This window comes from Onychomys torridus, chromosome 2 (assembly GCF_903995425.1).
Source record: "Onychomys torridus chromosome 2, mOncTor1.1, whole genome shotgun sequence".
Classification (NCBI taxonomy): Eukaryota; Metazoa; Chordata; class Mammalia; order Rodentia; family Cricetidae; genus Onychomys; species Onychomys torridus.
Genome location: NC_050444.1, coordinates 138,355,844 through 138,382,386, shown reverse-complemented (window position 1 = coordinate 138,382,386; position 26,543 = coordinate 138,355,844). Strand labels below are relative to the sequence as shown.

The 26,543-nt window shown below is 48.5% G+C and overlaps 2 protein-coding genes across 5 annotated transcripts; one reads left to right on the top strand and one right to left on the bottom strand.

The window, feature by feature from the left end:
- The first annotated feature begins 14,457 nt into the window (after positions 1–14,457).
- Positions 14,458–21,354, top strand: Maneal (mannosidase endo-alpha like). 4 transcript variants are annotated; one of them, XM_036179007.1, is made up of 5 exons: positions 14,458–15,158; positions 16,350–16,459; positions 17,452–17,528; positions 19,189–19,290; positions 19,568–19,646. In XM_036179007.1, the coding sequence occupies exons 1-5, from the start codon at positions 14,621–14,623 to the stop codon at positions 19,581–19,583; spliced, it is 843 nt and encodes a 280-aa protein (XP_036034900.1). In that variant the 5' UTR covers positions 14,458–14,620; the 3' UTR covers positions 19,584–19,646. The 4 variants fall into 4 exon arrangements, with proteins under 4 accessions (XP_036034900.1, XP_036034901.1, XP_036034899.1 ...); XM_036179008.1 differs by lacking the exon at positions 19,189–19,290 and having other exon boundaries at positions 14,461–15,158; XM_036179006.1 differs by lacking the exon at positions 19,189–19,290 and having other exon boundaries at positions 14,467–15,158; positions 19,291–21,354.
- A 4-nt stretch (positions 21,355–21,358) lies between these two features.
- Yrdc (yrdC N6-threonylcarbamoyltransferase domain containing) lies at positions 21,359–25,629 on the bottom strand. The gene is made up of 5 exons (XM_036179010.1): positions 25,153–25,629; positions 24,490–24,604; positions 24,277–24,396; positions 22,338–22,480; positions 21,359–22,086 (listed from the first exon to the last, which is right to left on the bottom strand). Exons 1-5 carry the CDS (start codon positions 25,542–25,544, stop codon positions 22,014–22,016), a joined length of 843 nt encoding a protein of 280 aa, XP_036034903.1. The 5' UTR covers positions 25,545–25,629; the 3' UTR covers positions 21,359–22,013.
- Positions 25,630–26,543: the final 914 nt, after the last annotated feature.

Genomic DNA, 26,543 nt, shown 5'->3' with positions numbered 1-26,543 from the left:
CACTCGACATAACAGCATTAAGGAGGGATCTATGCGTTGGGAAGCTGGGTGATGGCCACACTCGATTGGCATCCATCCTGCTGTCTGCGATTAGAAGGAGAACATTGATTTCTGGTGAAGAGCGAAACTGCCCAGGAGGTTGGAGTTGTGTGGCAATGCGTCTGCATACGCTTTCCTGTGTGGAAGTGCACAGGGAGCCACTCCACAGGGAAGCAGCTGTGTGAATGTGAGGAAAGGGCTGCAGGCTTCTAGGATTGGATGGCGTCAGATTCATCAGCCCCAAGTCTCCAGATCCCTTGGCTGACTGCTAGTACGAAGAATAGGATGTAACATGTTTCTCTGAATAGCTGTTTTTGTTTGTTTGTTTAAAAACTTTATCTATTTATGTGCATTGGTGTTTTGCCTGCATGTATGTGTGAGGGTGCCAGAGTCTATGGAACTGGAGTTACAGACAGTTGTGAGCTGCCATGTGGGTACTGGGAATTGAACCTGGGTCCTCTGGAAGAGCAGTCAGTGCTCTTAATCACTGAGCCATCTCTCCAGGCCCTGTTTGTTTGCTTTAATTCAAACTCTACTTTATAGTGCTTCCGTTTAACCGAGTTACATTAACAGGCACCAAAACTATACAGAGAGACCCTGTCTCAAAACACCAAAAAAAAACAAAAACCCAAAACAAACAAAACAAACAAACAAACAAAAACCAAAACCATAATTCCTGAATCAACAAGGTGGCTCAGCCAGTAAAGGCACTTGGTGTTAACCCTGATGACCTTGTTTTGATCTCAGGAACCCACATGGTGGAAGGAAAGAGCCAACTCTCATTAGATGTCCTTTGACCTCCACACATAAACCATGACATGACTATGCCACCACTCACACATACATCCATGCATCAGACATACAACCACACTCTTAGCTAGGGTTTCTATTGCTATGAAGAGATGCCACGACCACAGCAACTCTTATAAGGAAATATTTAATTGGGGCTGGCTCATAGTTCAGAGGTTTAGTCCATTTATGGTGAGAAGCATGGTGGCATGCGGACAGACATGGTGCTAGAGAAGAACACTAGAGTTTTACATCCAGATCCTCAAGCAACAGGAAGAGAGAGTGACACTGGGCCTGGCTTGAGCATCTGAAACCTCAAAGCCCACCCCCAGTGACACACTTCCTCCAAAAAGGCCACAAATCCTAATAGTGCCACTCCATATGAGCCTATTGGGGTCATTTCATTCAAACCACCACAAACATATATATATATATACCAAAAACATTTTAGGTCTAGCCTTGAGTACCTCCCCTCCTGTGTTCCTGTCAATCACACAGTGTGATCCTTTCTAACCTCTACTATCACTCCACTATAAATAAAGTTTATCTGTTATGTGGCAGATAAACAAGCAAATGCATGAATAATATTAAGGCAGGGCTGGGGATGTAGCTCAACTGGTAGAGTCCTTGCCTAGATTTGATTCCCAGCACCACAGAAGCCAAGTGTAGTGCTGTGCACTTGCAATGGTAGCACTGGGGAGATAGAGATGTGAGAATCAGATGTTCCAGTCATTCTTAAAGACACAGCGAGCCAAGGTCAACCTCAACGATATGGAACCTCATCTCACAAATGTTTATCTAAGTGCAAACACCCAATTGTTACATCTCAGACAATTCACTTTATACTTTGAGTCACCCTCCCTAGCCTCGAGTTCACTGTCTCATGATGCTGATGCAGCCCCAGGCTTATGTGGTTGTTCTTGTTCTAATCCTCTGCTCAGAGAAAATGACTTCTCTGCAATTTCTAAGATCAATAAGGATTATGATTGGCTAATCGTTTTCATTCTGGCACGTGCTACATCCCTGACCTTCTGAATCGAGGGTCAGAGAAAATAAGTTCCCATCTGAAATGAGATGCATAGTCAGGAGTGGTGATGAATGCCTGAAATAATTCCAGCATAGGCAAAACTGAGATGGGAGGATTATGAGTTCAAGGCCAACCTGGAGTAGTTAGTGAAACCTTCCTTCAAAAAAACAAACAATGAGCTTGCTGGGGGATATCTTTCTGTATGCTATGAATATGTTTTGCTATGACTGGTTAATAAAGAAGCTGCTCTGGCCTATGGTAAATCAGCTTATAGCCAGGCAGGCAATCCAAGAGAGATAGAGGGAGAAGAAAGGCAGAGTAGGGGAGAAGCCAGCCTGCCATCCAAGGAGCAACATGCCAGCAGACTGGTAATGTGGCACACAACATGCCACAGACCAGAGCCATGTGGCAAAACATAGATGAATAGAAATGGGTTAATTTAAGATGATAGAGCTAGCTAGCAAGAAACTTAAGCCATTGGCCATACAATTTATAAATAATAGTAAGCCTCGGAATGATTATTTTATAAGCAGCTGAGAGCCCGTGGGTTTGGGTGGGAATGGAGGAACTTGGGACTTGAAAAAACTTACAGCTACAAAAGCTGGGCACACACCTTTAATTGAGGCACTCAGGAGCCTGAAGCAGGCAGATCCGAGAGTTCCAACCTTGTCTATAGAATGCGTTTCAGGACAACCAGGGCTACACTGAGAAACCCTGTTTTGAAAAACCCAAACCAGGGGCCGGAAAGACGGCTCAGAGGTTAAGAGCACTGACTGCTCTTCCAGAGGACCTGAGTTCAATTCCCAGCAACCACATGGTGGCTCACAACCGTCTGTAATGAGATCTGGCGCCCTCTTCTGTATACATAATAAATAAATAAATCTTTAAAAAAAAAAACCACACACACACACACACACACACACACACACACACACACACACACACGGGGGAAAAAACAAACAAGAGCTGTTGAGGTGGTTCCATGGTTAAGAGCAATGACTGGTCTTGCAGAGGACCAGGGTTTAGCTCCTAGCGCCTCAGGTAGTTGCAATCATCTGTATGCAGCTCATAAGCATTTGTAACTTCAGTTGCAAGAGATCTAATACCCTCTTCTGAGCTCTGAGGGCACTAGGCACACATGCGGCTCATTCAGGCAAAACAGTTATACACATAACAAATAAACAAACAAACAAACAAATAAATACTTTTTAGGGAGCTGGAGAGATAGCCCAGTGGTTGAGCACTGGCTACTCTTCCAGAGAAGCTGGGTTCAATTCCCAGCACCCACATGGCAGCTCACAACTGTCTGTAACTCCGGTTCTGGGGGATTTGATTCCTTCATGCACATAAAATAAAATAAAGACTTTTTAAAGAGAGGAATGGCTTGGCGGGCTGTGTCTCACTTCTTTGGATGTTTCTGTTGGGTTGGAACTTTAAGGTCACACCTGTTTGATCAAGAAAGCCCCATTTCTGTCTCTCTCTCTCTCCAAACCCCACCCTCTCAGAGAGTCTCTGAATAAAGGCAAGGCACCAAAAAGCCCAGTTCCGTTCCGTATTCTTTTTGTTTGGTTGGTTTTTTGTTTGTTTTTTGAGACAGGGTTTCTCTGTGTAGCTTTGGACCCTGTCCTGGAACTCGCTCTGTAGCCCAGGCTGGTCTTGAACTCACAGAGATCTGCCTGCCTCTGCCTTCTGAGTGCTGGGATTAAAGGTGTGCACCACCACCTCCCCGCCTCAGTTCTGCATTCTTGGCGGCTACTGCAGCCTCCTCCCCTGAAGTTGCTGCCACCCAAGTCCCTGCCTAAAGCGCTCAGCTTTTGACCACACTTGGGCACAAACCCGGCTAGTGGCAGACATGTCATCACCCCTTACCTACAACCTATAAAGTCTCCCTGCTTTTGTTTGTGGGCGCAGCTTCTCCCTGCCTCCATCTCTGGGACTAGAGAACCTGCCGGGTAGTTGCTTTGCTCAACTAAACCTGTTGTTATAGTTTTTCAATTTGGTTTGATCTGCATCAGTGGAGAAACCTATTATGGGGGGGGGGGGTGCAGAAAATCTATTAGTTTCAATGACATTCGGTACCAGGAGCTGCTGCAGCTGTCATGGGGAAGGGTGGCATGGGAACACTAGCTGTGAGCGTTTGGATGAAACAGGAAACATCCTGTGTTGACACTGGATCGGGCAGAAAAGAGGTGTAACAGAATGAAGTTCATCTGTGTCGAACATCAAGATTCTGTACTGGGACAGTACAATGGCAACCAATCACCAAACCACATTCAAGAAAGGAAAGCTTCCTCTGCACCATACACAAAAAGAAATGCACCAAAAGAAAAATTAAAATAATAAAAAGGAAGGTGTGGCTCAGGGGCAGAACTCAGTGGTGGAGCTCTGGTGTGATAATTGCCACTTGAAGTTTTGCCCTAACAATGAAAAAAAAAAAAGGATACAATTTAAATCCAACAACTGGAAAATCAGATGTCTAAGTTCAGTGGAACAGATGAGTCTAAAGCAGCAAACAATGCCCAGCTGATCTGAGCGTTAATGTGCTGAGAGAGAGTTTCGATACAAAATAACAGACTGGCCCAGAGAGGTGGCCCAGAGGTTAACAGCACTTGATGCTTTTCCATAGGACCTGAGGTCAGTTACCAGTATTCACAGCAGGCTTTTCATAACACCTGTAACTTCAGCTCCCGGGGATCTGATGCCCTCTTCTGGCCTCTGTAGCCACTGAACACATGGCACACATTCATATAAACACACACACACACACACACACACACACACTAGTAAATCTTTAAATAATATCTGGGTAGGGGGAGCTGAGATGACTCAGTGGTTAAGAGCACTTGTTGTTTTTGCAGAGGACCTGGATTTGGTTCCCAGCACACACATGATGGCTCACAACTGACCTTAATTCCTGTCCCAGGGGATCAGATGCCCTCTTCTGGCTTCTATGGCACCACATACACAGTACACATACACACATGCAGGAAAACACTCATATATGTAAAATAAAAGTAAATATATTCTTTTTATTTTTATTTTTTAATATTTATTTATTTATTGGTTTTTCAAGACAGGGTTTCTCTGTGTAGCTTTGCGCCTTTCCTGGATCTCGCTCTGTAGACCAGGCTGGTCTCGAACTCACAAAGATCCACCTGGCTCTGCCTCCCGAGTTGCTGGGATTAAAGGCGTGCGCCACCACCACCCGGCGTAAATATATTCTTTAAAAAAAGAACTATGGGAAGCTGTCATCTCAGCACTCTAGAGATCAAGGCAGGAGGATCGCACACATAATATGTAAGAAAGTAAATATATTCTTTTTGTTTATTTGTTTGTTTTTGTTTTCGAGACAGGGTTTCTCTGTGTAGTTTTGGTACCTGTCCTGGATCTTGCTCTGTAGACCAGACTGGGCCTCGAACTCACAGAGATCCACTTGCCTCTGCCTCCCGAGTGCTGGGATTAAAGGTGTGGGCTACCACCACCCAGCAAAATGTGTCTTTTTTTTTTTTTTAAATATATTCTTAAAAAGAAAGAAACCTGGGAAGTGCTGTGGAACAATCTTTGTACATTATAAATATGTATTCCTCTAATTGGTTAATAAAAAAGCTGATTGGCCAATGGCTAAGCAGGATTTTCTGAGCAGAGAGAATGCCGGGAAGAAGAAGGGTGGAATCAGAGGAGATGTTATGAGGCACAGAGCTAACAGGATTACATGTGGTAAACAAGCCTGGGGCAGCACATAGATTAATAGAAATTGATTAAAAAGTTATAAGAGCTAGCTAAAAACAAGCTGTAGTATCAGTGAGCATTTATAATTAATAATAAGTCTCTGTGTGGTTATTTGGGGAGAGAAAAGTCTGGCTACTGGGAAGTCTTGAGTGTAGTTGTGGTTTTGTAATCTCAGCACTGCAGAGGTGGAGACAGGAGAACTGGGGCATTCAAGATGGTTTCTGCTACATAGAAAGTTTGAGGCCAGACTGGGCTACATGAGACAAAATAGCATGCAGGATGACCAAGAAAATCATGGCCGAGCTAAGACCAGACCCTAGGAGTCCCAACTAAAATCCTCGGGTCTGTGTCTTTAGTAACGGTGACAGCAAAGACAATTACTTTTCTAGTATTGTGTATCACAGGACCACAAACTCGGCAGCTTGGACTTCTATGCCCATACTGTAGTAGAGGCCCATCGGTCCTCCTGCCTCCATCTTCCAAGTCCTGGGGCTACAGGGCTGTGCCACTAAGTGCAAAAGCTATATGTACTCTTAACCACTGTGTCATCTCCAGCCCCCTGGGTTGCATTCTTGTATGGGACTCACCTTCAGAACTTAACTTGCTTCCAAGTTCCTTCAGACTGTGAGCAGATACCTGCAAGTCCCTGCCAGCAAGAATCCCAACGAAGCTGCTCCTTCCTTCCTTCCATCCATCCACCCTCCATGAATCTATCCTTTCTTCCTTCCTTCCATCCATTCATTCATTCTTCCTTCCTTCTTTCCTCCCTGCCTGCTTGCCTTCTTTTCTCTTTCATTTCTTTAACTGAATCTCATTATGTAGCCAAGGATGACCTTGAACTCCTGATCCTCCTCCCTCCACCTCACAAATGCTGGACTTGCAGGGATGTGCCACCACGCCTAGCTGAGAATTCTTATTTCATCAAGCCTACCATAGACTCTCTTTCTAGTCTGTTTTTGGGATTTTTTTTTATTAAGTCAGGACCATCTCTATCTTAATTAACTTGGACTGACCTGATTTAAGAACCTAATTATGTCTCCAACATTCCTCATCACAGTCAGATTCTACTGGCTAGAAGCTTGTCACAGGTCCTGTCCATGCTCAAGGAAAGGGACTGCAGACTGTCAGGAACACCAGGGAATGGGAGCCATGGTGTTCACTCAGGTCTGTCTATCACACACAGAAATATCCAAACCAGTGTCTCTCTACATAGCCCTGGCTGTCCTGGAACTCACTGTGTAGACCAAGCTGGCCTGTAACTCACAGAGCTCACCTGCCTCTGCCTTCAAGTGCTGGGATTAAAGGTGGGTGCCACCACACCCTGTAATAAAAATAAACTATTTTAAAAGAAGGAACTAGATAGCCCCGGTGGGCAGAGATGGTTTGGGAGTGGTCTGGAAGTTGCTAAGCATGGTGAGATAGTCTGTCCCCCTCTTCCCCCCCATCCCTATCCTGATGAAGCCTAGGTCCCCTAGGGTCTCAGCATGCTAAGCACAGTCTACATCTCCAGCCCCTAAGTTTTAGGTCACCCATCTGGGATCAGTAACCGAGATGGATCACTTGTTAGTGCCCAATCACATCTTCCCCTTCATCCCTGTGTATCACACAGGACAGCTGCAAAGGAGTAATTGGCCTTGTTCAGAGTCCCTGGTCTGCCTAAGTAATTACACTATCCTGTGCCATTATCTGTGATCTCCATGGAGATCCTAAGCATACTTTTCCTTTGGAGCCACCAACCAGCTCCCAAGTCATGACAGGGAGATTTCTTATTAGTTCTGAATGTTCTGCCTAGCTTAGGCTCATGTCTGGCTAGCTCTTTAACTTAAACTAACCTGTTTCTCTTTATCTACCTTTTGCCTCAGGGCATTTTACCTTTCTTTCTGTATGTCCTACTTTCCTGCTTCTTCCTTGTCTGGCTGGCTGGAGGCTGCCTGGCTGGCCCTGGACATGTTCCTCTTTCTCCCTGTATTCTTCTTCTCTCCCCTAGATTTCTCCCCCTACTTATTCTCTCTGCCCACCAGCCCCACCTATCCCTCTCCTGCCTAGCTATTGGCCATTCAACTTATTATTAGACCAATCAGGTGCTTTAGACAGACAACACATCTTCTCATAGTTAAACAAATGTAGCATAAACAAATTTAACACATCCTTACACCAGAAAACAAAGGCAGCAGAAACAAATGTAACACACCTTTATACAGTTAAAGTAATATTTCACAGCATAAACAAATGTAATGCACCTTTGTCCAATTATGATAATATTCCACAACAGGGTACTTGCCAGCATGTGTGAGGCTCTGGCTTCAAATCCTGGCAGTGTAAATTTAAAAAAAAATGCACAAGTGTTCATTGACTTCAAAAGTGAGACCTCAATACTCCAATTCCTTCCAAATACCCAGCTTTGCATGGTGATATGTGCCTATGATAGGAATTCAAGAAGCTGAGGCTGGAGTAACGTGAGTTCAAGGCCAGCTTGGACTACAAAGTGAGACCTTGCTTCTCAAAGCCAAAACTAGGACCTTGAAAGAAATATCAGCACGTAAAGGCACTTGCCACCAAGCCTGACCACCTGAGTTCAAGCCCCCAAGTCCCACATGGTGGAAGGTGAGAACTGACTCCCACAATTATCCTCTGACTTCTACATGTACTTCATGGTACAGGTGTACACACACACACACACATACACATACACATACACACACACACACACACACACACACACACACACACACACACACACACGCACACGCACGCACAAATGTAAAAATAATTCTTGAGTCTGACCCAACACAAACATGTATGAACAGACTTATTCTGTGTAGTCCTTTCCATAAACCTGTGAGGCATCGATTTCCCTATATCCCTTCCTGCTACATCCACAATCTTCGAAGATTCACTGTTCAATTTGTTTAAATTCACTCTCATTTTTCATCAAATATTGTACATTGTATTAAAAATCAAACCATACTGCAGGTCCTGTAATAAAGATGTAATCCCCCATCTTCCTTTTCCATTCCCAAGTCTCATTCCCTAGGGCCAACTGCTCTGGGTTGCCTTCCCTGTCTATTCACACTTTCTGAGCATGGTTCTGAATCTGGACAGAACTAACCCTTCCTAAGTGGAGCCCTTTGGCCCCAACAGTACTCTGTAAACCTCAGGGTAGGAGAGGACGAGATCACATCTGGAGCCAGTCACAAGCAGCTCTGTTAGTGTTTCTATGGGCTGTGTCCAGGGACAGGAGACACTTATGTGAAGAGTCAGGGCAGATACTACTCCAGCTCAGCTAAGCCTCTTCCTGAGGGTCTGAAGTAGGACAGACAGACCCACAGGGTCGAGGAAATTGGCTCAAACCAGTTGCCAAGGCATGCACATAAAGTACTTCCTTATGAGCCAACATGGAGTCTGCCTGCGGGCCTAGCAACAGGTGCAGTCCAGAGTTACTGATCATGTGGAGTCTGTCTGAGGGCATAGCAACACTGTTAGAGCTCCTGATCATGCCCAGCCAATGAGGGACAACCACGCAATGTCACTAGATCAGTACACAGCCTGGATGCTGGGAAGAGTGTCTATAAGGCTTTCTCTGTTACTGAATAAAGGAGTCTGCTGTTTGCCTTGCACCTGACTCCTGGGGTCTGTGTCATTGACACCACACCTTCTCACCTCCTCTCCCAAGGGAGCCATGAGGACCCAGCATCAAGAGCCCAAGTCTTTGTTTTGTCCTCTATAAAATGAAGAAGAGACAAAGATATCAGCAAGCGTCCTTGGAGGCGAGATTCAGATGGAGATCTGGACAGAAGATGGCTTGAAGCGTGGATGAAATGTAAACAGGAAGTATATATTTAAAGGTAGAATTAACATAGTACATTTAACAAGCAATTAAAGAGCCAGGCAATGAGGGGGAGGCAGGCAGATCTCTGTGAGTTCAAGGCCAGCCTGGTCTACAAAGTGAGTTCCAGGACACTGTTACACAGTGTTACACAGAGAAACCCTGTCTTGTCTCAAAATGACAACAAAACAAAACAACCTCCCCAAATCTTCCACCTTAATATTTTTTATTTTATTTTTGAATGGTCAACCATCATGACCCTCCTTTTGTTCATCCTCTCAATTTGATGTATGGTGGCTTTAATCTCCCTGGGAGTAGGTTGAGATATTGAGGCAGCCGGTGCTTGCCAGTACACACCGAGACCAGTTTCATACAAGTGTATTAAACTTACAAACAAACAAACAAAAGAGCCCTATTTTAATGCCAGTATGGTGGTACAAGCCTTTAATTTCGTCACCCAGGAGACATAAGCAGGTGGATCTCTTTGAGTTCAAGGCCAGCCTGATCTACATAGTGAATTCCAGCTCAACTAGGGCTACAAAGTGAGACCCTATCTCAAGAGACAAGGACTTGTTTCCAGGTTGGCTTCAAACTTGAAATGCTGCAACAGGGATGATCTAGAACTTCTGACCCTCCAGCTCTTAAGTCCTGGCATAATAATGAGAGTACATGCAAGTACTACCCATGTCTGTTTTTTTTTTCAGTGCTGGGATCAAACTCAGGGCCTTTGTGTGTACAAGGCAAACACTCTAACCACAGAGCTAAATCTCCCACTCTAGGTTTGTTTAGATATTGATGTCGGGTCAGCAGCTAAAGAAATCCTAGCCAGAGAGGACAGAAGCAGTGGGTCAGCCCTTGTGAACTGCAGGGAAAGGAGAAGCAGATTGGAGGAGGGGAAGCTGCCCCCCCCACCCCCGTTGTGATCAGGTTTTGTCTGGTTCTCTGCAAACCTAGCTGAGAAGCTGCAGGGAAATAACAGAATGTGGCCCCAGTATGACCAGCATCAATCAGTACAAGGTTACAGCTGGTCTTCATGACCTTTTAGCCAGGGTGATCTGCAATTGAAAAATAATTTCTTTTAGATTTACTTATGTCTGTGAGTGTTTTGTCTGCATTTATGTATGTACATCATGTTTGTACCTGTTGCTCATGGAGTGCAGAAGGGTGTGTCAGATCTTCTGACACTAGAGTTAGGGATGGATGGTTGTGAAGCATCATGGAGATGCTGGAAACCCAACTCAGGTACTGTACAAGAGCAGCAAGTGATCTTAACTGTTGAGCCATCTCTCCTGGCCCTTGACTTCTTTTTTTCAACTTTTATTTTAAGATGTGTGTGTTGACAGGGGGCCTTAGGAACCATGTGTGATGAAATCAGAGGGCCATGCTGAGCTAGCTCTGCCTCTCACCTTATGGGGAGGCCCCAGAGACCAGGACTGACCAGTTCAGCAATCACCCACGCTCACAGTTGGCCCATGCTAACATCTAACCCACCTAGGACCTGCTGGAGCTTGTGAAGGGACTGGTCCTGTGGAACGATACCTGGAGGATCTCCCTGACTGGGATGGTCTCAGGGAAGTATTTGAAAGGAGTTTTGGTGAGGATCCAGTGATGATGGTTTCCCAGAATCCAGAGGCCTTGAACCAGACCAATGACTCACTGCAATGAACACCTACAAGTAAAGCCAATTGGACAAGCTGTGGGACATAAGGCAGTTTCCAATGCCACTAGGATGAATGAAGAGGCTTTGGAGAAGGGAAAGATGGAGGAGCAAAGAGGGTTTTTTTGTTTTGTTTTGTTTTTTTGGTTTTTGTTTTTTTGTTTTTGTTTTTGCTGTTGTTGTTTTTTGTTTGTTTGCTTGCTTCTTTTGTTTGGTTTGAATTAAATTTTTAAAAAAGATTTATTTATTTATTATGTACACAGAAGAGGGCACCAGATCTCATTACAGATGGTTGTGAGCTACCTTGTGGGTGCTGGGACTTGAACTCAGGACCTTTGGAAGAGCAGTCAGTGCTCTTAACCTCTGAGCCATATCTCCAGTCCCTTGAATTAAAATTTTTAAGAAAAAAATTATTGGGGGGACTCTGCAGTGGTGAGGGGCAGATATGGGGGACTGGGAGGTAAGTGTTGGGGTACATGATGTGAAATCCCCAAAGAATCAATAAAGAAATTATGTTAAATAAACAAACCAAAAAATATGTGTGTGTATGTGTGTGTGTGTGTGTGTGTGTCTGTTTGTCTGTCTGTCACAAGCATGCCCATGCATGTGAAGGTAATAGGAGAGCTTTGGGAGTTGTTTCTCTCTTTCCACAGTGGATTCTAGGGATTGAAGTCAGGGCTTTAGAATTGGAAGTAAGAGCTTTTACTATCTTACAAGCCCTGGTTTGTAATTTTTAACATTATGTATCGATACTGTAACATAATATAGAAAAAGAATCCAACTCCAGTACCGGGGGAATCCAACGCCCTCTTCTGGGCTCGTTGAGCACTGCATGCACATAATATGCAGGCAAGACATATAGAATAAAAATAAATAGATCTTTACATTATTTAATTGGGTTCTGTTGTTTTCAGTTTCCAAGAGATACTTCTTACAGTCTGATAAACATTTTTCCTCATTTGTATAGTAACATGTTTTTGTTTAAAAAATGTAAAATCTGGGTTGAGAGTTTAGCTCAATGGTAGAGCGCTTGCCTAGCAAGCACAAGGCCCTGGGTTCGGTCCTCAGCTCCGGGGGGATAAAATCTTTGGGGCAGCTGGGTGTGGTGGCAAATGCCTTTAATTCCAGCACTTCACAGGCAGAGGCAGGTGGATCTCTGTGACTTCCAGGCCAGCCTGGTCTACAGCCAGGGCTGTGACACAGAGAAACCCTGTCTAAAAAAAAAAAAAAAAAAAAAAAGCTTTGAAGCATTAGACAATATTTTCAAAAAAATGTATGTGTATAAGTGTTTTACCTGCATGTGTGTCTGTGCACCACATACACGCTTGGTGTCTGAGAAGACCAGAAGAAGTTATATTTCTTAGAACTGGAGATACAGACAGTTGTGAGCTGTCATGTAAACCAGGGTCCTTTGGAAGAGCAAGCAGTACTCCTAACTGACCATCTCTCCAGCCTGTAGACCAGCAGTGGTTCTCAACCTTCCTAACCCTTTGACCCTTTAATACAGTTCCTCATGTTGTGGTGACCCCCAACCATAACATTATTTCACTACTACTTCATAACTGTAATTTTGCTACTGTAATGAATCTTAATGTAAATATCTGATGTGCAATCCTCAAAGGGTTAGAAACACACAGGTTAAGAACCACTGCTATAGACACTAATATTTTATTGTTTGGTTTGCTTTGATGTTTAAAACTTGCTCTTACTGGGCATCTTAGACTGGCCTTAAACTCAAAGTTCCCATTTCAGCCTCCTGTGTGCTGGGACCACAGCTGCATACAGCCACATCTAACCAGTAGTTTATCTGTAAGCAACAGTGTGTCCATGTTCTTTCATCTACTCTCTTTTGTCTGCTGAATTTTTAAAAATTGCATTTATTTACTTATATGTGTGTCATGGAGGTGGGGTGTGCATGCACAGTGACATGAATGTGGAGTAAAGGATAACCTGTGGAACTCAGTTCTCTCCTTCCACCATGTGGGTCCCTGGATTCAAACTCAGATCATCAGGCTTGACAGCCAGCATCACTACCCACTGAACCATCTCAATCGCCTATTCTTGCTTTCAGCTTCCCTTGGTATCTGAAAGCAAGGGACTGCTTTGATAACATCTGTTTACTGTGGTGGGAGCAGGCTTTCAGTAAATACGGGCTTCCTCCAAGACCGCAATGTGATGTCAGACTGTATACACCTTTTCTTGAAGGCTTTTCTTCTCCTCCATGGGAGTTATTTGGACTTCTTCCTGCCTGGAGATGAACCAACTTTCTTTGGGTTAGGTGACCTAGACCTGGACTTCTGGCTGATTATTTATGCATATTTGCAGTATGTCAGCACAGTAAGTGGGCCACCTCTACCTCTGCTGTTGACTTGTACTCCTGGGTCAGAAGGTTGACTGTTCCTACCTTCTCCACAGTAAATCTACCTGCCCTGCTGGGCCTCTTAAGAACTCTAGCTCAGACACTCAAGGTCATTTTTCTTAAGTCCTTTGGATTTTGTCCACATTTCTGATTGGCCTTGGCAATGGATTGGCTTCAATGTGAACGTGATCAACTTATGTTAGTGAGACGTGATAGGAATTCTGCCGAAACCCTCTGAAAAGCCAGGCATGGTGAGGCATGCCTATAATCCCAGCAGCCTGGAGCCAAAGGCAAAAATATCCTGAGTTCAAGACTAGCCAGGGCCATATAGAAAATTTCAGGCCAGACTCAGCTACTCTGTGAGATTTCATCTTAGAAAACAATAAACAATCCAGGAGTGGTGGCTCACACCTGTCACCTCAGCACTGGGAGGCTGAGGTAGAAAGAAAGATTGATGGTTCAAATTTAAGGTCTGCTTGGGCTATAGACTGAGTCCAAGGTCAGCCTGCTGAACTTAGTCTCAAAGTACAGAGTAGCAAAGAGGATTGAACTCACTCGCTGCTGTGGAACTGTTGTCAAGCATGAGTGTAAGGAAGGCCCTGGCTTCAATCTCAGTGCGGGAGGGAAGGGGCGCTGCCTGCCTACTGGAAGCAGAGTTGAGGAGGAATGGGGGACCGTGCATAGATGGCCAAGACAAGTCAGTGCTACTGCGCAGGGAGCTCAGGAGAGCCTGGCCCCGGAGTTAGGCCCCAGTGCAAGCTGCGGCCCTCCACTAGGTTCTTGGCTCCAGCCAGAATTTGCAGGGTGGTCCACAACGCCTCTCTTCTGTACTGGGCATCTGGAGATAACTGAATGATGGTGTTAGAGCTCAGTGGAAGGAAAGCTCGGTTCCCACCCTCCGCCCCGGCCTTCTGGAAAGGTCCGGTCCTGCAAGCCACCCGGACCCCAAGTGCACCCGGACTCTGCACTGGCCAGGCTGGGTTCGCACTCCTCCGCCTGGTCCCCCCTCCACTCGCTCACATTTGGTCGGCGCCACTGTATCTTGTGTGTGCCGGGCCCGCCCGCACTGCGGGGAACAGGCGCGGAGCCGCCCTGGGTGCGCGGCGCTTGCGGGCCGTGGCCTGGGACGCGCGGGCGGGCGGGATGGCGCGGCTCCGGGGCCGGTAGCGCGGCAGCCGGCACCGCGGGAAAGCCATGGCCCGGCGGCGACGCCGCGCCTGCATCGCCCTCTTCCTGGTGCTGCTCTTCGCCTTCGGCACGCTCATGGGGCTGCGCACGCTCAAGGCCCCGGACGGGCTGCCCGCACTGGGCCCGGGCCCGGAGCTAGCGCCCTTCGAACGGCGTCCCGAAGGGAATCCCGCGCCCGCCCGCGCCCCGGCCGCCCCCGCCGCCCCTCCGCCGCCGCCGCCTCCGCGCACAGCCGCCCCCCGCGCCTCGCTGGGCCCAGCCGAGGCCGATCCCGCGCCCCGGCAGAGCCTGCGCGTCTACTCCGACCTGCACGCCTTCTACTACTCGTGGTACGGGAGTCCGCGGCGCGAGGGCCACTACATTCACTGGGACCACGTCATGGTGCCGCACTGGGACCCCAAGATCTCGGCCAGCTACCCGCGTGGCCGCCACAGCCCTCCAGACGACTTGGGCTCCAGCTTCTACCCGGAGCTGGGGCCCTACAGCTCACGGGACCCCGATGTGCTACGAGAGCACATGACCCAGCTCAAAGAAGCCGCCATCGGTGAGTCCCCCTAGGCAGTCTGTCCCCCAGCCTCACCCTTCCTTCCTGAACCTCAGCTCTTGGTGCCCCTCCACGGGGCCCCTGGTCCCACTCTCCCGCCACCCTGACCTCTCACTCTTATCCCGGGCCTACTGCACACCACTGCCCCTTCCTTCTAATTTCCACTGTACCTTCTGGGCCTTTCTTACCCCCAACAACCCCAGAGGCCTTCCATAGGGTAGAGTTGGTGTCCCGAGTAGGAACGGTATTAGAAGAGCAGCTTTAAGTATGTTGCTTTTCCAGGTTTCAGGAGAGCGGGGATGCTGGTCCCTCAAGTCTGGGGTTCAAAGGAGAGCCTAGGGAGGGCTCTGCTTTTACAGCAGGTGCAGGGGAGTGGAACGGCTGTATGGTTGATCTGGCAGGCTTGGGGGTGGGCATACACATGACAAGGACAGGAGCTTTCATGAAGTGCCCAGCCAGGGGTCCTGGAGAACTTTCTGCAGTATGCTGTCATGAGGAGGCTCACCTAGCTTAGATTTTTGTCACTGAATTCTGCTAGCTTTTAATGATACATTTTGTTATACCTCAAGATGGGTTGAGGGAGCGCTGCAAGGTCCAGATCCAGGCTTAGTGTCGAATGCCATAATCCTAGCACTTGGGAGAGTAAGGCAGAAAGATTTCCAGTTTGAAGCCAGCCAGGGTTACATAGTGGGACGGTATCTCCAAAATAAAAAAATGAGTGAGTAAATGAATGAGGGAATGCGACACACAAAGATAATTGGGATGCGGGCTAGTCTGTCCAGGCTTGCTTTCTAGACGGGCAGTCAGTCAAGGCAAGTGCTCTCTCCCACGGGAAGCACGAGGCTAGGACTTCTTCACAAGGCTTTTCTCCAGGTAGGACCCCAGAGGTAGGACTGTGGCTTCCAGGTGAGCGGGCATGGCCACCCTATCGCCTCTTGCTACCCGATGATGCACTCACTCCTCAGCGGGTCCCCTTGCCTGCAGAATTTCAGCACCGCTGGCGTGGACAGCTCCGAGGCCAGCTAAGCTCTGGGCCCCAGGTCTGTCCCCAAGACCTAGCAGAATCCTGGCTCAAGGTTTTCAGGAGTCATGCAGGTGGAAATGATTTCTGAGAAGAAAATATCTGCTGGGGGGGGGGGGGGCGGGAAGGGGCACACTGTGTACCACTGAAGGGGCTTCTGTATTGTTTAGGAGTCTTGGTTCTTTCCTGGTACCCACCTGGCATGGCTGATGATAACGGGGAGCCCTCAGATGACCTGGTCCCTGCCATTCTGGACACTGCCCATCAGTACAACATCCAGGTGAGTTCAAAAGGTTACACAAGCACTCATTCTGGAGAATGCCCCTTCTCTGCCGTCTAGTTAGTGCTGGGTGGCTGGGGCTGACAGGAACGTAAGTGTGGTGTTGGGGGAGGGTCTAGCAGGCTGCACTGTGTTAACTGTTACCATTTTTAATTCTGAGAAAACTAAATAGGGGACAAATGGAAGACTAGAAATATCATTTTTTGATATTTACTTGTATTTTTAAAATTTTTATCTGTGTGTGAGTATGCACAGAGGTGTGTGCAGAGGCCAGGGGCATTGGATCCCCATGGATTTAGTTGTGAGTCACTTGACATGGGTGCCAGAACCCAGGTCCTTTGGAAGAGCAGCCAGTGCTCTTAACTGATGAGCCATATCTCCAGCCCCTTCACTTTTCTTAAGTAATATAGATTAGGTTGGAGACACTTGACCCTTCCTGGATCCTGGGCAGGCAAGAACCAAATGAACTTGCAGATGGAATTCTAGACTCCACTCCGTAGTGGAGGACAGCTAGGCCTCTACAAGCAGGTTCCCCTTTAGAGTGGAAGGCTCTGTGTGCGGCCATTCTTCTCAAACACATCAATAGAGGAAGTCAGTTCCTACATCCATGGTGAAGGAAGAAAAATGACAGAGAATCCCCCTTGCCTTCCCGAGGTCACCACTGGCAGGTTTAACAGACCGTGGCACATTTTTCCATTGGCAGAGAGTAGGCACATGACTCATGGTATTCATGATTGGAGCTGACAGAGGTAGAAACCTGAGTGCCATCCCGCAGTGACCCCAGATTGATTCTTAGATGCCCTGTTGTGGTACACAGACAAATTTTCACCCTTTGTTTTGACCCGAAGGGCAGAGGCAGCCTTCATTGTGTCCGCCCATCCTTGCCAGGTTTTCTCAAACTCAGCCCCTCCCTACAAGCCATGGCTGGGGGCATTTAAGCTGTATGTGCTCCTGAATATTCACCTGATCTGCAACTCCTCTATTTGTGACAGGTGGCCTTCCATATCCAACCTTACAAGGGCCGGGATGACATCACTGTCCATGACAACATCAAGTACATCATTGACACGTAAGATGGGACTCTAGATGGAAGTAGGGTAGAAGGGACGGAGGGCCAGGTCAGGCAATACAGGGTGGAATATATGTGGTCCCAGCAGTTGTTGAGAGTCCTGGGAACTGAGTTTCAGGTCCAGTTCTGGGGCCCTGGGTCTTGTTTTGGTACGCAGGTGCTTCACACATACTTGTACATAGTCACTGAAAACTGTTCAGTGCTGACGCATACAGCTATTATCTTTAGCAAAGTTTGTGACTTCATACTTATAGTCTAATGGTTGGGGGTGCAGCAGAGTTCCCCAACCAAGAAGTGAGAAACCACAGCAATCTGTAGTATGAAAAAAAACAATAAAAAGCAAAGTGAAGTTTTGTGTTAAGAATGTACCCAAGAAGTTTTTGTTTTTCCTCTTTATGGTGCTGGAGATCAAACCCAGGGTCCTTTGTATGCAAAGCTTGAGCATGAGCAGGTATTTTATGTCCCAGCTCTCAAGGAACTACTTTAGAATGGTGGTGATTTGTGCTTCTCTGAGAGGACTTGTCCTGTGTGCTGACTTGCTTTCCATGTGCGCATAAAGCGAGTTAGTGGCCAACTGTCAGCTGAGAGAGCTCTCACCAAAAACCAATCTTGTTAGGCACTTAGATTGTAGACTCCACAGTTCCCAGAACTGAGATATATAGTTGTTAAGCTAAAAGGGATGAGTGAGCCTAGAATTCTGTTGTTTGGGGGCAGGGTCTCATATAGTTTAGGCTTGCCTTGAGCTCTTTATGAAGCTGCTCTGGACTCCTAGTCTGCTGTACTTAGCATCTCAAGTGCTGAGGCTACCTGCATGCGCCATCATGCCGGAGGCCCTGCACTCAATCCCCAGCAAGTTTTGTAAATGTTTTATTCTTTTATTTATGTGTGTGTGTGTGTGTGTGTGTGTGTGTGTGTGTGTGTGTGTGTGTGTGTATGTGTCTGTATGTGCCCAGAGGCCACAAGAGGAAGCTGGAGTTACAGGCATGTTACAAGTTGCCTAATGAAAGTGCTGGGAACAGAACTCTCTAGCACAATAGTTCTTTTAAAAAGTATATTTAAAAGTAATTTTAAATATCATATTCACTCTTCCTACTCCTCTCCTAACTCCTTCCAGACCCACCACGCATCCCTGCCTCCATACTGTTTTTAAAAATAAGTCAGCTCTGGCTAGGCATGCTGGTTGGTGCATATCTTTAATTCAAGGCAAACAGGGTCTACTTACTGAACTCCAGGCCACATAGTGAGACCCTGTCTCAAATAATAAATAATAGTAGTAAGTTAGTTCTGCAAAGATCTGGAGAAAAGGGGGAGATTCTAGGCAGAGAGAGAATTGGCAGATGGGATGTCCTAAGATGGGACAAGGTCACATAAAGGTTGGTAGAAAGGCCAGTTAGGGAGTAGAGTCTGGTGAGTAGTAGCATGAAAATAGGTAAGTTCAGATCACACAGGGGCATCCTTACAGGTCACAGTAAGGAGTGGCCAGATCAGATTCTATAGGAAGGCACCAATCAGGAGATTGCTGCCCCAATCCAGACGAAGATGTGGGGGCCTGGCTTGGGAGAAGAGGCTTAGGGATGGATGACAGGTCAGTGAGGGCTGGGGAGGGAGGCAGGTTAATAGTTGGAGGCATAAGCTCAACAAGTAACCTGCTAAATCCTAGACTGACTGTGATCACAGAAAAAAAAAGCTCTCTCCCGTGGCTGATCTTTCCACTGTGCTGGCTTCTCACAACCAACTCAAGCCTCTCCCTCCTGCTCCTCAGGTATGGCTCCCATGGTGCATTTTACCGTTATAAGAACAGCATGGGCAAGAGCCTCCCACTCTTTTATGTCTACGACTCATATCTGACAGCCCCTGAGGCCTGGGCCCACCTCCTGACACAAAACGGGCCCCACTCGATCCGCAACACTCCCTATGACGGGGTCTTTATAGCGCTGCTGGTGGAGGAGGGCCACACCCATGATATCCTTGCAGCAGGATTCGATGGAATGTACACCTACTTTGCCTCCAATGGCTTCTCCTTTGGCTCCTCCCATCAGAACTGGAAAGCGGTGAAGAACTTCTGTGATACCAACAACCTGATGTTCATTCCTAGTGTGGGGCCTGGGTACATTGACACCAGCATCCGGCCCTGGAACAACCACAATACTCGCAACAGGGTCAACGGCAAGTACTACGAGACAGCCCTGCAGGCGGCCCTGACTGTGAGGCCCGAGATCGTCTCCATCACCTCTTTCAACGAGTGGCACGAGGGCACGCAGATCGAGAAGGCTGTTCCCAAGAAGACACCAACTCGCCTCTATCTGGACTACCTGCCTCACCAGCCCAGCCTGTATTTAGAGCTGACCCGCCGCTGGGCAGAGCACTTCGTCAAGGAAAAGGAGCAGTGGCTGATGTGAGGGGCAGTACTCGAATCCCCTTAGGTCACCAAGCTGGTTCAGCTGAGGATATAGGCACACACTAGTCACAAGTAGCAACTGGGTGCTTGTGGGTGGGCCAACTAACTCATGTAGACCTGGCCCTTGGACTGGTGGTGCTGGGTGTTGGGAAGCAAGGCTGGCAGGAGGAGGCTGGCAGGAGGCTGCACACGGCTCAGGGCAGCTCCACATCCTTTAGCTTTCAGCTGTGGCAGGCTGTATAGTGGAGTTGCCAGCCACTGTGCTAAAAGGGTCTCAGGGTTCTGAGCTAGCATGCACCTTACTTCCTTTGGACAGCCTACAAATCCTCAGGCACCTACCTTCCCACGTCTTCTTGCTGAATACAGGAAACCGTATTTGGCACTTCTAAAAGGGGGCTTTGTTTAGGGTCCTTCCAGTAGATTCCTGTGTCCCATTATCAGGAAACACTGATTATCCACACTCATTACTAAGCACCTTACTTACTGTCAGGTACTGGGGAATTTGATCAAGGTTCCTTCCTGAAGCTTACAGGCCCTTGCTTTTGGTGTAGCCATGTTGCTAGCACCTTGGCTGTCCTGCTCGTCTTTGCAGCCACACCCAGGCCTGGACATTCAGCTATTTTTCCTCCAAGAAAATACCTCTGTGCTCCAGAGCCTTTCCCAGATGAACACAGCTGCAGAGAGGGCTAGGCCACTCTCCCTTCAGCTGTCTAGGCTGGGGAGGCCACCCACCAGGGCCACTTTCAGGGCCACTGTGATTGGTATTAAATATGAAGTATTTGCCAGTACATATTCCTCTTGCGGCCCTCATAACTGCTGACCTCTAGTCAGTCTGTGACAAATAAGTGTATGGCTGGGCTGGCTACTTTTAGCACAATGGAGATGGGTTTGCTTAAATGACTAGTTTATCTAAAATTTCTAGAGGGAAGTTAATAAGCCAGTACTTATTTATAAACAAACTAATGCTAATTGCAATGTTCAAGTAAGACCAATGGAATATTTTTCAGCAAGATTCTCAAACACACTTGAAAACGTTCACCGAAACCACTGCTGGTTTACAGGCTAAGGCTGAGCCACGACTCTGGGAAACGGTAGCAATTGGGGGAGGATGGGGTGGAATACAAGTCATTTCAGGGACAGCCTGCCCACCGACTGACACTAAACCCTGCCTGACAGATGAGCAGGGATGGCCCCCCAGCCTGTAGCTTAGTTGGGAGGGCTGGTCTAAGCAGCCCTAATTTCATCTCCTGCACACAGAGCGTGATACAGCAAGGCCAACAGGAAGGAACAGGCATCCTCAATGAGACCTGACTCAGATCTTCTGGAGGCTAATCTACATCAACAGCCATAATGCACATATACACCTTGACCTAGAAATCCTACCCTAAGGAAATAGTTCAAAAGAAAAATAAACCATTTACAACTGTTTGTAGCAGCATTTTTTAATAATAAAGAAAAATACAGCTTAAATACTCAAAAATAATTATGTAGAATACTTTGGCACACGTATGAACAAAGATAAAAGGCTTCTGAGTAAACAATGAAGCTAAATAAATTACACACAGAACTATATAATTTATTTTATCAATAAATAAGAAAGTCACTGGCCAAAAACAGTCAAGATTTTATTTTCCAATATTATTTCACCTGGGACCCCCTAGGATAATTTCCCTAAAATGACCTCTCTCGGATACCCAGGAAAGCCGTCTTGGGCTCCTTGACTTTCCTGTATTGGTCCTGAGATTTCTAGACTACACTAGTGTTTCTAGCTGGCTCGACACGAAGTGCCGTTGTCTACCGGAAACCAACTCTTAGTACAGTCGAGTTCTGTACTCCATTTACTTTCAACTTAAAAGTGAGGCCTTAAAATAATAAGGCCGTTCTAAGAGTATTCTTACCTTTGTTCAATTTTTGGTTGATATATGATTCTACAAGGCTCAACCTGCAGCTTCTGGCCTACAGTGTTCAGAGAGATGGTCCCTAAAAAGCCAGGCTACAGATGTAGCTCCAGGAGCCTCTGTCAATGAGGCCTTGCCAACTGGTTAGCAGACACATAGTATCCAGCATGGTTTCATGAACACATAGTTTCATGAACAGGACCCCTGTGAGGGAAGCAGCCCATACTTCTGCTGGAGGATGGCTGTAGTGGTTTCCAGGGCACTGAGGAAAACACAGAAGGCAGTTATAGTCTGACCACTAGCGGTTACTATCCCATGCTCTGTTCATCAAACTTGAAGAATCCTAAAAAAAGTCAGCCATCTAGAGTCCCAGCCCACTGCCTACCTCCCTGTGGTGGCCCTCAGTGCCCCCAACAAGGCAAGATGAGAAGGAACTCTGCCCGTCAAAGCTTCTGCTTTTCCAACCTCCTTCACCTCCTTCACATATCCCAGTGGCACAGGAAAGAGCCTTACCAGCCCGGGCGAATAATGGCAAACTTTCCAGGCTCAGATAAGTCAACCACAGTAGACCCGAGGCGGCACTCGGGGCTCTGACTATCCCCAATTGGCCCCCCATCAATGACCAAGGACAAGTGAGGCCAGAGGTCTTGGAACTCCTGAAAAAAGAAAAGAAGGGCATGTCCATATTGTCAACATGCACACATGGCTCACATTTAAATCCAGGCATTTCCTCTAAGCAGAAGAGAAACCCCTTAGTTATGCTCAACTATGTCAAGGGAACAGTTAACACCCAGTCTGCAGCCCCTTAGTTATGCACTCCAAGTTACATCTGTCATAAAGAAAACCTTAACGTACCAAAACCTGGGTATGAGCCTAAGCTTTAACCCTGGACTTTCTATCGTATCTGTGTGATGCATGAAATTGCTTCATGCTAGGTTCCTAAAGTGAGAGGGCCAGCCGAGGTGACTGCTAAGAGTCTTTCCAGCTCTAGCAACCAGATCCTAGACCTCAGTGAAAGTCAAGAGGGTGGACTTTGCGAACACGCCACCCCACTCAGTCCTTGGGCTGTAGTGTTAAATGAGCTGGTCTTTCTGTCCTCGGTGAAGAGTCTCCAGTGCATTTAAGCCAGGGTCTTGGTGACAGGGGAATCATAAATACCAGTTACCAATAAAACAATGACTGTGCTGGCCCAGGGTTGTTGACAAGGTAAGAACCTAACCCTCTCCTCTGTAATACCCCCACCCTCCTCCATACCGGTACAGCTACCAAGAGCAAATAAAGCAGGCACTACATTTCCAAGGCCCTCACTTAAATGTACGTAATTTAAATCTAACAACAGAGAGTAAAGTTTCTTTATGCTCATTTGTTCTAAACCACATAGCCAAGACAGGATTATGATGATCTTGTCTCAGGCCTATCTGGCAAGCAGAGATAAGATAATAAGGTCAAGAATCAAAAATTGGGTGAGGCCAGGTGTGCTGTTATAGATCCAAAAATGGGAAGGCCTGAAGATCCTGAGTTCAAGAGCACCTCGAGTTACAGGATTAAGACCCTGCCCTAAGCCTTTAACTCCAGCACTCAAGAAGCAGAGGCAGTTCAAAGCCAGTCTGTTCTCTAAGGAGCTCCAGGGCTACATAGTTAAGACCCTGTCTCAAAACAACCTCCCCCACCCCTGCCACACACATACAAAAGAACTGGCAAAAAGTTGGGACTGTCACTTAATGGCTTTGTGACAGACAAGTGAACTAATGTTTCAGTGTCCCAAGTTCTTAGCACTGTTTATCAAGTCTCTGCTACAGCTGCTCCCCTCACAAGGCTGTCTTTACTTCCTATAATCCTTTCTTTTCTTTCTTTCTTTTTTTAAAGACAGGGTTGGTCTATGAAGTTCTAGAATTCACTCTGTAGACCAGGCTGGCCTCGAACTCACAGAGATCTGCCTGGCTCTGCTTCCCCAGTGCTGGGATTAAAGGTGTGTGCCACAACCCCCAGCATCTTTTTAATCTATTATTATATATACAAAGAACACACCTGTTCTTCCCAGGCTTCTCAAGATAAAATGTTCCAACGCTTTAAAATAAAAAAATTAATTCGTTAAAAAAAAGAAAGAGAAGAAAGCCAGAGGCAGGGCAGATTCCTATGAGTTCGAGGTCAACTTGGTCTACAGAGTGAGTTCCAGAACAGCCAGGGCTACACAGAGAAACCCTGTCTTAAAAAAGCAGACAAACAAACCCCAGATTTTCTTGTCGTGGCCTCCTAGTGCTGACATTACAAGTATGCCCCACCTGCCCCCTTCAAGACTCTTTCACTTGGATGCCCTCCTCTAAACCATGCCAAACTGGTAGCTTTCTCACTGCTGAACCAAAGGCCCAAATTTCTGCCAGGCAAACCTTGGGCAGCGTCAGCCTTATCAGTTTTGAGGAAACTAGTTTAGCCTGCTGGGGCCAATTCTCACCTCAACACTCAGGGAGCTGGCCTGGGAGCTGAGATTGGCACTGGTTAGTGCAAGTGGTCCCCCGAACATTTGGGCCAAGTCCTGCATGAAGGCGTGGTTAGGAATCCGGATGCCAACAAGCTGTGAAGCAAAAGGAAAAGGGAATGAATGGGGGGAAGGTTTCAAGGGCTGAAGAAGTCTGATTCTGATCACAGGGAAAACCGAGTGACTCACAGGAGTAAAGGGGTTCAGGTCTTTGTTGAGCTCCTCGGAGCGTTGCATCACCAGGGTCACTGGTCCTGGCAACAGGTCCTCCAGGAGCTCCTTGGGTACTCTCACCTGGCAGTACCTGGAGGCAAAAGAGCACAAATCCAAGCCATATCACCCTGGTGGACCTTTCCTGGACTGAAGGCAGATGCATGAAAGGGGTCCTTTGGGTGCACTAGAAGATCTGCCTGCCTTCCCAACTTCTTCCTCAGAGCTCTGGTACAAGGCAAGACAACAGAGAAGTACCCCGGGCTTAAAGTCCACACGACTGTCTTGGAGACAATAACCACAGGTTGAGACAATACAACCTCAAACTGTTTTTATCATCTGGAAGACACTTTCTAAATTGTCACTGTGATTCCTTCTTCCGGCGGGCTTCCCCTGCCTACATCACCAGAGCACCCAGAGAACAGTGCCATGCTGGCCTTATTCAGCGTTGCGACCCATGAGTGCACTGTCAATTGTGGAGCCTGGCACGCGTTAAGCGCTCCCAACATATTTCCAGTTCCGGATTCCTCCGTGAGCCAGGACAAGCCCCTCCCGCACTCAGCGCCTCAGTCTCCCAAGCCTGTCACCGGAAACCCCTCCCGCGGTGCCGCCCCCAGCGGGGCCGGGTCGGGGCGGCCTCACCTGTAGACGTCGGCCACGCGGCCCAGGCACACGGCCAGCGGCTTGGCCTCGCTGCGGCCCTTGAGGCGATACACGCAGCCCAGGGCCGCCGAGCAGCTCGCCGAGCAGGCCAGACCATACAACGTGTCAGTTGGGACCGCCACCACGGCGCCGGCGCGCAGCTCGTCCACGGCGGCCCGCAGCGCCTCGGTCCAACCGGAGCGCTCGGGGCTTGCGGCCTGCACGGCCCCGCTCCCCGGAAGTCGCAACAGCCGGGCCCCCGGAACTGCCGGAGCGGGCGCGGGCGGGCGTAGAAGGAGGCAGCTGCGGCCAGAGCCCGCTGGCCCGTCGCTCAGCCCCATGCCGGCCGCCACCGCGGCCCTCAGCCCCGCACACGGACGCGCAGCAGACATCCGCCCAGACCCGCTTCCGGGAGGAAGTGACGCACGCGACCAACTTCCGGCCTCCGAGGCTCGGTCCCGCCTCCGCGCCGGGCAGCTTAAAGGGACCGCGACCCCCAGGCGACTTGAAGGAGACCGGTGGGGACGGGGCGGGGCGCGGCTTAGCGGAGCCCTCGCGCGGCGCCGGGGCGGGGGCGGCCGGCCGGGGGGTGGTGGCCGGGCGGCGATGGAGTGGGGCCCGGGCGCAGGCTGGTCACGGGGGTGAGAGCGGGCCCGCGGGGCGGGGGGCTGGGGCCGCGACCTCGCGTCGCCCAGCGCCGGCCCTGACGCCGTCTCTCTCCCGGGCAGGGAGGCAGCCGGCGTGGACCGTGGGAAGGCGGGGCTGGGGCTCGGCGGGAGGCCACCCCCGCAGCCGCCCCGGGATGAGCGCGCCCAGCAGCTGCTGGACGCCGTGGAGCAGCGGCAGCGGCAGCTCCTGGACACCATCGCCGCCTGCGAGGAGATGCTGCGGCAGCTTGGCCGCCGGCGTCCGGAGCCGGCTGGTGGCGGGGTCAGTGCCCACTCCGGGCTGGGCCTGGGGAGGTGGGGTCTGCCCACTGACTACACTGCCCAAACTCGCCCCCGCCCCAGAAAGTAGGTGGGCGAGCACCCCCACCGCTCTACACTTAACCTCCTTTGATCTGGGGGAGGTTTTGAAAAAGTATGGTATTGTCGAGATGCCAAGTGGACTTATCCTTGCAGGGCCTAACCTAAGGCCTTTCCTCCCAGGCTCATTTCCCCCCGTTTCTGTTCCAACTAGAACGGTTCAGCCAAGTCCGGAGCGCCGCCCCAGCCAGCTGTATCCGCCAGAGGTGGCCTTCCAAAAGATGCTGGCGATGGAGCTGCGGAGCCTTGACCATTTCCTAGCCGGGCACCCTGACTTCTGTCCCTTTCCTGGGCCGGTGGCTGGACTCTGACCAACTCCCCTCACCAAAGGGGCCAGTCTTCACTGGCAGTTGCTGGTACTTGGCC

What these genes read in the sequence shown, in the direction of transcription:
- Maneal (XM_036179006.1), top strand. Translation starts at nt 14,621, where the DNA reads ATGGCCCGGCGGCGACGCCGCGCCTGCATCGCCCTCTTCCTGGTGCTG. An exon ending in GCTCAAAGAAGCCGCCATCG is followed by an intron (nt 15,159 to 16,349) that starts GTGAGTCCCCCT and finishes TGTATTGTTTAG; the next exon opens with GAGTCTTGGTTCTTTCCTGG. An exon ending in CCCATCAGTACAACATCCAG is followed by an intron (nt 16,460 to 17,451) that starts GTGAGTTCAAAA and finishes TATTTGTGACAG; the next exon opens with GTGGCCTTCCATATCCAACC.
- Yrdc (XM_036179010.1), bottom strand. Translation starts at nt 25,544, where the DNA reads ATGTCTGCTGCGCGTCCGTGTGCGGGGCTGAGGGCCGCGGTGGCGGCC. An exon ending in CGCGTGGCCGACGTCTACAG is followed by an intron (nt 24,605 to 25,152) that starts GTGAGGCCGCCC and finishes TTTTGCCTCCAG; the next exon opens with GTACTGCCAGGTGAGAGTAC. An exon ending in CCAGCTCCCTGAGTGTTGAG is followed by an intron (nt 22,481 to 24,276) that starts GTGAGAATTGGC and finishes TTCTTTTTTCAG; the next exon opens with GAGTTCCAAGACCTCTGGCC.